Below are 9,771 nucleotides of genomic sequence, written 5' to 3' on the forward strand. Positions count from 1 at the left end.
CAAAAAAAAGGAATATAAAGTCGGATCAAACTGATGTGCAAGCATTACCTCCACACTATATCTACCTTGTTTTTATTATCGTTAGTAAATTTTAAAATATTGTCGGAAAATGATAATATCGTTTTTGGAACGATAATATCGTTTCTCGAACGATAGTAAATCGTTTCTGACGATATTGACAGTGTAGAAATGACCCGCCACCTTCGAAATCACTTCCAGAATTCGATAAGATCTTGAAAACAATGACGATCGATTAGTGCAGGATTCCAAATGTTCAGCCTGAACGCGCCCACCTTAATATACTACAGATGAAACCAATGTTTGCAATTCATTTCCTTTTATTTCTTTCTCTTTTTTTGTTTCTTTAATTTTAAGTTTGACAACAACATTAAACTTTTATTCAGGCTCATCAAACTCAGGAAAATGTTAAATTCTTTTTTTTTTGTCTTACACTCAAACTCAAACTCTAAGTTTCCTTAAAAATTAAGATTTTTGGGGTTTTTCGTTTTTAATTCTTTCTTTTTTTTATTTTTATTTTTAAGCTAAAATATAATTTAAAGTTGAATGCGAACCTTTTAATACAAAAAGAGGAAATTGTTGCCACTTTTCAAACAGTTTTAGTAAATTAATTCTCGTAATTTAATGCCTTGCATTTATATAAATAAGATGAATAAATATTTAAATTAAAATGGAATGATTTGTTGTGTCGGTTGTTTGTTCATTATTTGTTCTTAGTATCTATTAAATTAAACCATTTACAGTGAGTACAATTCAGCCTGCTTTTGTGCATCAGCTTGCATTTTCTCCCTTAGCGTTGCAACGTCTTCATCAATACGAACGATCAATCGAATTTTCTGCGAATTAAATAAACCAAACAATTAGACATTGACGTCACAGCCATGAGGGGGAATTCGGCTTCAACCGACTCACCGTTTCACGATCACCGGGTGTGTTTCTCCACAACCAGATCATATAGCCGGGTATACATAACATCGACGACAGAGCGGTGAACCAACCGAATGCATGAGCCCACCATGGATATTCGTATCCTAAGTATTTAATCGGAGTAAATTGGACCAAGTTGAAGAAGAAGACGCCCTGAGAATGCAGTGCGAGAGATTAGGACAATTAATTCTCGACCAAAAGAAAACCCATTTCACACATACAATGCAAATGCACGGTGTTGTAATAGTCCAGCAAAATTTCCACCATGCCATTGGGTAGTATCCAATCATGTCTTTGATGCCATCGTAAAATCGGTTAACACCGAATGCCCATGAGATCGACACACATTCGAAGAATATCAAAAATAGCAAACAGAAACCACTAACCGCATACGAATCAAGGATTTGGAACACGTACATACCACCCTAAGGATCAGGCATGTCACTGTACGTCTCAACATTGTCACACAAAAGTGTCCGTATTTACCTGAGATATACACGAAAATCCAACCAAGTAACTGATGAAGCACACAACCGCAATGAATATCTCTTTACGACGACGCAAAAGTTGTGGCCACTCATCAATAACGGCCGTAATGAAACCTTCCATTGTGCAGAACTGAGAGTCGAGACCAATTAACAAAAGCATGAAGAAAAACAGACACGCCCACAACGGTGATCCAGGTAGTTGAAGTACTGCTGACGGATAAGCTAAAAATGCCAATCCAGGACCTAAGGTGGAAGGGAATTAGAATGAATTTCGGGGCATATTTGACTCCTCGACGTTAAATAGTTATGAAATGTTGAAATTCCTTTACAAATGCAAGGACCCGACGATGCCCGTTGCAGAAGGCATCAGTTGCTTTTGGAATTCCTAAAATTTAAATAAAAGATAAAATTACCGGATGCTGCTACTTCGGCCACGGGACGTTGCTGTTCGTGTGCCATAAAACCAACAACGGAGAATATTACGAATCCAGCAAACATACTGGTGCTAGAGTTTACCGTACACACAATCAGAGCATCTCTGACAAATTTTTGAAAGAAAAATTTCCGTTAAACTATGCTGTGACGTGAATATAATATAACGCGAGACCACTCACTTGTACACGTTGTTGTTGAATTTATTATAGCTACCAAGTGCGACCAATGTACCCAAGCCGAGACCGTACGAAAAGAAGATCTGTGTCACCGCATCAATCCACACCTAATGGCAAAACAATTTTTCTCTCAAATTTCATCTTTGACTCATCGATCGACTAATTATCGTACCTCAGATTCTGACAATTTCGAAAAGTTGGGAATCACATAAAACCGTATGCCATCCATGGCTCCCGGCAAAGTGATTCCACGAATCAGCAATATTGTTAGGAGGAAGTAGGGAAACAGGGCAGTGAAATAAACAACTTTTCCCGTCCATTTCACACCTTTCCATATACAGAAGTAGCACAGAATCCACACCAACAGTAATGTCCCGGCCAATTCCCATCGAATTCCACCAACGTGTTCGATGCCTGGTGATATTTGCAGTGCTCGGCGTCTGTAATCGAACATTGAAATTATGGTAGATCGAGCTGGCAATGCTGACAGAGAATTCCAATTCTTACTCCCAGAACTCTTTGACCGGATCGGTAAGGGCCGAACTGGACACATTTGATCCAGATGCAAGTGAGCACACTTTCGTTAAGGACGAATTAACAAATGTTTCCCAGCAGTGAAGATCCTTTCTTGCGTACGGATTGACACAGTTTACAGTATTCCAATAATTGTCGCACGTACGCCATGGTACATCTAGGATTTGAACTCTCTTAAATTTTGGTTTTACGAAAACGTTTAAATTCGAAAGCTTCGAAAGGAAAGCTCTCGAAAGCTAAGTCAATTCTTGTGCAGAAGAATAACAAATATGTGTGTCGTTCACACTGGTACACTTCCTACACCATCAAGCAATGCTTACCTGCACGAAGCGACATAAAGAAGTAGAAAACGGCCCATGCCAATATGACAATGTAATAAACATTCATCCAGCATGACATCACCGCTGCAGCGTATCCGATACCTAAAATGTTTCAGGTCATTTACTGTCTGTGATCTAGAAACAAAATGTTGGTCGTCAACCTTTGAAAATTGGTGCAATTTTGAACACGCCTAAACCGCCTATCGTCAACATTTGTCCCATTGCCAGTTCCATGAAAAACATCGGTATACCAGCTAAGAACAGTGTAAGAAAATATGGCACAAGAAACGCACCGCCACCATTTTTATAACACAGATACGGAAAACGCCACACATTACCCAAACCAATAGCCAAACCCACCACCGATAAAATAAAGTCTAACTTACTGGACCAAGAACCTCGTTCAGGTAAATTGCATTTGGTTATCTACTCGAACAGGGGAAAAATTGGTTAAATTTTGATGAAGAGATTTTAGGACAAGCAGAGGGATAGATATGTTAATCATGCTAAAGGAATAGAGGAATTTTTAGTCGGACTTAAATCAATTTAGTTACTGCATAGCGCTGCTATGGCTATAAATGCATTAGGTTTATCAACGCACTGCACGCATTTAGTGACATCTACCAAATAGAGTACAATTTCTTAACAGTGCCAATATTTGTGTGATACACTGTCCCGTTTCTGTACTCTATTTAGAAAACCATTCATGCTTGAAGCTCGCTACGTTTAACCATTTGATTAATGTTGTCGATGAGCTCACCTGTTGATTTGACTTATTTGAATCTGGATTTCGTAAGGCCGGTAATTCAATGGATTCGTCTTGAGAATTGTGAACGACGAGTACTTCGTCACATGCTAAATGAGTAGCGCCCTCCGTCATTCTTCAATTTTCGTTCTGGAAATTCAAAAAAATGATTTCTTAATATGTTCGAATTGAGTTTGGGTTTTTAAATTGTCTTGCCACAGAATGTCGTCACTGCGAAGCTTTTTTTAACAAAAATTTTGTGAAGTACTAGATTAGGTGAAATTTTTCTTAAATATTTACCAGTTTGTGTAGGATTGCATTGAGAAAAGTAACGTATAGTTGGAAAGAGGAGTCTTCGCAAGTTAGTTTGGCTATTCGTAAGAGTTCAATTTTTCGAAGTTTAATTCTCAAAGTTTTCAAGTTGCCAGTGGTAATAAAATGAACTTAATGTCCGTTGTACGCGATACAGATACAGATGAGTAATTTACCAATTAATATTATTTAAGAGGTAAAATCATGGCTATGTCTGACTCACGTCTGATATTTTCCACAATTCTTCCGATTAATCATCATCAAAAGGATGTCATTTTTCCACAAAATTCAAACAATCAGCGAATTGGTCATCAACAACGCGTTCACAATTTTTAATGTTTCGACATAACTTACCAAGTTTCTATTTTTATTTTTTGCGCCAGTTATAGCGGATATCACCAGTTAACCTATAGGAGTTAACAAAATTATGTGCGGTGATGATGATGACTTCAAGTGGCATTCACGATTTGTTCAGTTTCAATTTCAATTTAGGGTTCTATATTATCGTCCATATTAAGCGAACGCATTGAGCGATATTATTACAATGTACGTTGATACACACATCTCATATCACATACACCCATGGTGGAATTACGGCGAGTATCATTCTCAAATTTTGGGAATTTATTCGTTGCAGTGGAAAACAATTGTAAAATGAAAAAAAAACGTCAGGGAAGACAATTGAATTGAATCCAAATAAGGAGTCGCATTATTATTCAAGTAATTAACTAATGAACTGGCTTGGAAAGTCCAGGTCATAATTATTGTCAGATAATCGAAGGAGGAACAAAAAAAAATTCAACAAAATCTCACCGAATTGTCCCACAACTTCCACTAGAGACTGTGTACTAATAACACCCAACTTCATGAACGCTAATCGTGTACTTATTTGTTTTTTTTTGTACCATTCATAGAATACGACCGACATTTCATTTACTATTTACCATTATCCTCACACTTCCCCCTACATGTAAATTGTTAAATATATTTTCTAGTTCCGGTCAAATTACACATTACCGTAGCTATATGTTTCAATAAAAAAAAATCAAAATAATTCTGCTGCAGACATTCCTCATTTAAATGTTGGATTTTTTTTCGTTCATATACACACGGCTGTTACGTATTTAGTTTGTCATTAAATCGTCTTGTTGGAATTGAATGGTCTGAATTAAAGTTCTCTCTCATTTTTCGTATGTTTCAGTTGAACAAATTATCAAACGCAAAGTTTCCGAAATATGTTTATCCAATTGCTAAGGTTAACGAATCTTTAAGTTCGACTGAATGTTCAATTAGCATAAAAGTTGAAGCAAAATTTTAGATTCAGTACCGATGAATCGTGTGTCGTAGACACAATTCTTTCGGTATTCTTGAGCGACAGTGCTACGAACCAAATAGCATCGTAGCTTCAACGAACTTTCTATGTCATAGTCATAGCCTCTACCCTGCTTGTATTTTATTCGGTCAATATGTTATACGTTTATAGGTACAGTGCGAGTGAGTGTTAACATTTTTTGTTCCCAAATGAATTAATTCTTGTGTAAACAAATTTACGTTCATCCGGTCATCATCTAAATTTGAAGTTCATTTTTCATAGATTCTAATTTAGACTTGTCATTCTTTCGAAACATTCTCATGTGTTTTTTGCTGAGAAGACACGAAAATGCTAGAAAAATGATAACGCCCATGGTTGAGTGTTCTTTGTTCATCTAAAGAAGAACTATTGTAAGGGTCTCGGGATGCGCTTTGGTGGCGTTCAACGTAGGTAAGAAACCGAATTTACTTCATCTTCTATATCGATAATTACGCCAAAAGTTAGGCCATGTTAATCTTATATACATAGCAGAATATATGTTAAAACTGATGAAGTTGAAGAGTTTTCGATCAGTCTTTCATCGGAAGAAGTGAAATACTATTCTGGTGAAGAAACAGTGAGACTACAAATCATCTGTTATCGACTCGCAATGAGAAATGAAAACTATAACCGCCAGTAATCATATGACGAAACGAATGAAGTAAAAGATTTTGTAAGGGGGAAACCATTTTGATTAAGCAAAAATTTTGTCTCGACTAATCAGTGAATTCTTCGATGATTAACATTGATTAATCTCTATTTCAGCAGCATTTTGCAAGAACCATGTTTAGAAGACATTTTTTAAATGTTAAAAACTTGGTTACTACAAAATGGTGTCCATTTTACGTTGAAAAAAAAATCAATTAATTCACGACATAGATTCATCATGTTAATCATCTAAAAGATTTCCAACCCCCAGATTTTAAATCAATTACTTTTAACAAAAGAAGTAACAGATTCAATAATTACGTCCAAGTTTTTCATCCTCTACAGGATCCTGTACAGCGTAGAACAACACAGCTCCAAATAAATTAGATGGAAAATATTATCCGAACTTAAATGAATTTTGTTAAATTCTATATCTGAGCATCAATCTGAGAATCATATTAAGTAAATGAGAACAATGAAAACTATTCGACATTGAATTTAATCTCCGTTTTGTGTGCATTAACCGACTATGGTCAATATATTTGAACTCAAAAATGTGATCCATTACTCAGGCAATATGTTCAATATTTGTCGCAATTAATTTGAAATGAATCTTGTTGTGCGACAGAGTAAATCATGTTGCAAATTTTGATACATAAGATCTAAAAATTAGTGAAAAATCAACGGCATTAGACGCAAGTATTTGATTCCATTGATTGTTAAGTTGACCTAAATATTGTTTTTCTATCCTCGGTGGGAGTCCCACCGTGGGACTGAGGAGTTGCACATAACAAGTGGTCTCTTTTTTTGATAGTCTTAGAACCTATTCCCGATGTACCACATCTTATGTTTCTATGAATGACTCCTAATCGTCAGCATATTTTCTCATATTCACGTAGAACTGTAAAGCTGGAAATGTTCTGTTTAAAAAATGTGGCCAATCGATTATGACGACAAACACAAACGAACACAAACGACACGCTCTGATTAATGTGACCTTATATATAGAGCAAAAACGTATGTTAAGCAAAATGAAGTAAAAGATTTGAAATCAATTTCCTGAAAACATTAAATCAAATGAAGTAATAGATCCAATAATGACACTGTCGATATAATTGCGCGCCTTGGAATGGTTAATATACATATTCTTCAAATTATATGTGAGTGATCATGCGGTCTACGTCCCATGCAACTAAGAACCAAAAGTATTTTTTTGGTTCTTTCAAGTAAAATTCGAAAATTCGAATGCAGTTGCTTACCTGAAGAAAAACAATTATTCCAAATATTCCAAGTCTTAGTTTGTCACTTTCGCGTTTAACTAATCTGCAATCCTGCCGTTATGACCCCGATACGTATTACGTTTCCGATAATGTACCAAACAATTTCAATTTGAATTTTCTTTTAAATTTCCGATTAATTTTTTATATTTTCCATCCTTAGAACCGTTGTTTCCGTATCAATAATTGTCGAATGAAATGAAACTGATCAAATTAGCCTCGCAGGCATTTTCACAAAACTTATAATCTGATTCACTGTGCAGTTGTACGATTTGCATAACACGTACAAATTCAATTGAAAGAAATTATGCAAATTTGATTAGAATCGAAAATAACACCGAGTCGGTTACAATGAGTGGAACATCAACTTCTGATTATTTCTTCTGTTTCGTTTCTGTTACTACTCTCGACGCACGGACCGTCTCGGTTTAGATTCACTAATCAACTGATTTCAGTTGAGTTGATATGAATGGTGACTGTAACAAGTTGACAACACTGATTACCTAACCCAAATAAGCGCAGAGCGACCACTGAAAAGTAAAACACTGATCCACAATCCTATATGGTTTGGATTAATAATATAACGACACGATTACGGTGTGATTATCGTCATGATGATACATAGTACTTGGATGTATGGATGATGAAAATATATAATGTTCATCCGATGCGATAGTACCCATCATATCCATCCATTCTGGTGTACGTTAGAAGTAGCAAACGATTCGAAATAAAACGAACAAATCTTCTTCCATTCCACTCTTGCAAATCATGGAAATAAATTTTTTTAGGTAGACAGGCAGGTATATGTACTGTGTGTACTGTGTACACTCATCTCAATATATTACAATAATAGCAGATAATGGTACGGCTAATGCAAAAAAAGATGTAATGAGGCATTGTCGTTAGGGTTGAGTTGCAATCGGAATTGTTTTGTTGCTCTTTTATTGTCAACTCTAATTCGCTTTCATCGAACGACATTTAATTGTTGCTGAACGGACGACAAGTCAACAGGCTATGGAATATATAGTATAAAGTACAGCATTTCGAAGCGAGCGTAGCAATTCCATGCGGAATTTCTTTAAATAACCCTGGTTTGATGTACATCGAACAACTTACGTTCTTCTAATTGTCGTTGTTTTGCTGCTCGTTATTCCATATCAAGCAGAAAAATTGTTACGATATTTGGGTTCCTGTATTTAATGTGTTTCCTTTTTCTTTAAACGGTATATTCAATCCGGTTGGGCCTTACAGCTGTGTAATCGTTACATTTTCGTCGAGATTTGTCTCCATTCATTCATTATTCAACGGGCTTTGGAGTTGGTGAGACGAACGAATGGATTTATTAAAAACAAGCAGTCAGAACAGTCGGAGCGTTTGCTGCGACTGAGCCCCGTACGACCTGTAATCCTATTTCGTCCGTAGCTATAACACGTCCCGTAGCTCTAATATACCCGTAACCCTAATACGTCTACAACCCTCTTATGCTTCCGTAACCCTATTTCGTACTTGCAATTATTGTCTACCTAGCCCAAGAACGGCATGTGCAAATTTACTGAAATTGTTCATTTTTAAAATTGCGCATAGCGCAATTACGAAAGCCCGTACGAAGTACCTCTCAAACAAAACCAACAATTTACGACATTATTTTAAGAACCCGAAATTTTTTGTCAACTTTCTACGCGGTATTCAATTACCTCTCAAATGAAACGAAAACTACCAAAATCGGATGAGATTTACTCGATTTATGTGCAAAAACCACGTAGGGCCTAGTAGCGGCCTCAGTTCAAGGACCTAATTATAGAAATTTTTCGGTGCTTCCAAGTGTTTTCGTTGAAGAGTTGGAACATTCCTTACCAAAGGTCATTTAAAAGGCATACCGTAGAACAAGCCTTTGCGTAGAATGATTCTAGTAGAATCACGTTTTACGTAGATCAAAAATAACCCCCATTGATCATCGTCAAAGATTACATTAGAATAAGTGGATGGAAATAGTCCTGCACCTAAGCCTCCGATGGGCCTGTTGTGCGTGCCCATGGTTTCTAACCTATAGTCTTTAGGTGACTATAGGTTGTTTGTGTTATTTGAACATAGAGGTCGCGTTGGGCGTGAATTACATTGTGAATTACATATTTACACGGTAGATTGAAGGAAACCAGGCAGGAGCGCTTGATTTGACTGAGAACCTGAATTATCTAGTGGCCATATTTTGTTGCGAATAAAATTTTTTAATTTATGTCAGTGTTCATTTGAGTTCATTTTCATACAATGAATTCGGTCCCTTATTTGACGTTTCGAAAATGAATTGCTACTGCCTGGACCAGGTCCTTGTGTCGAAAAAAGTGGCTCCGTGCGCCTCAAGCTCTTAAAGATTTTTCTTTGTTTCTGTTTCTTTGCCACAAAAAGTTGTGGAACAAATTTTTTTTCCGGAAAATAGAAAATAGTTTTTTCGGCCGGAAAAGCCATTCATATGAAAACATTCAAAGTCGAATATCTCCGAAAATACAATATCTTTTTGAGAAATTTCTCCTGTTCTGGAA

General features: G+C 36.3%; 1 protein-coding gene across 2 annotated transcripts; it reads right to left on the bottom strand.

Moving 5' to 3' along the window:
* Positions 1–320: 320 nt before the first annotated feature.
* On the bottom strand, positions 321–7,760 carry LOC119074149 (sodium- and chloride-dependent GABA transporter 1). 2 transcript variants are annotated; one of them, XM_037180149.1, is made up of 12 exons: positions 7,214–7,760; positions 3,659–3,793; positions 3,060–3,324; positions 2,899–3,000; positions 2,552–2,735; positions 2,217–2,484; positions 2,048–2,151; positions 1,847–1,971; positions 1,432–1,676; positions 1,167–1,370; positions 931–1,098; positions 321–854 (listed from the first exon to the last, which is right to left on the bottom strand). In XM_037180149.1, the coding sequence occupies exons 2-12, from the start codon at positions 3,776–3,778 to the stop codon at positions 756–758; spliced, it is 1,884 nt and encodes a 627-aa protein (XP_037036044.1). In that variant the 5' UTR covers positions 3,779–3,793; positions 7,214–7,760; the 3' UTR covers positions 321–755. The 2 variants fall into 2 exon arrangements, with proteins under 2 accessions (XP_037036044.1, XP_037036045.1); XM_037180150.1 differs by lacking the exon at positions 7,214–7,760 and adding an exon at positions 4,769–4,837.
* Between the last annotated feature and the right edge of the window lie 2,011 nt (positions 7,761–9,771).

Source organism: Bradysia coprophila, unplaced genomic scaffold (genome assembly GCF_014529535.1).
Source record: "Bradysia coprophila strain Holo2 unplaced genomic scaffold, BU_Bcop_v1 contig_138, whole genome shotgun sequence".
NCBI lineage: Eukaryota > Metazoa > Arthropoda > Insecta > Diptera > Sciaridae > Bradysia > Bradysia coprophila.

Excerpts from the sequence above, each read along its gene's own strand:
- LOC119074149 (XM_037180149.1), bottom strand. The coding sequence starts at position 3,778 with ATGACGGAGGGCGCTACTCATTTAGCATGTGACGAAGTACTCGTCGTT. Across the intron at positions 2,152-2,216 it reads CGAAATTGTCAGAATCTGAG|GTGTGGATTGATGCGGTGAC; the intron begins GTACGATAATTA and ends TTTTGCCATTAG. Across the intron at positions 1,371-1,431 it reads GATTTTCGTGTATATCTCAG|GGTGGTATGTACGTGTTCCA; the intron begins GTAAATACGGAC and ends CCTGATCCTTAG.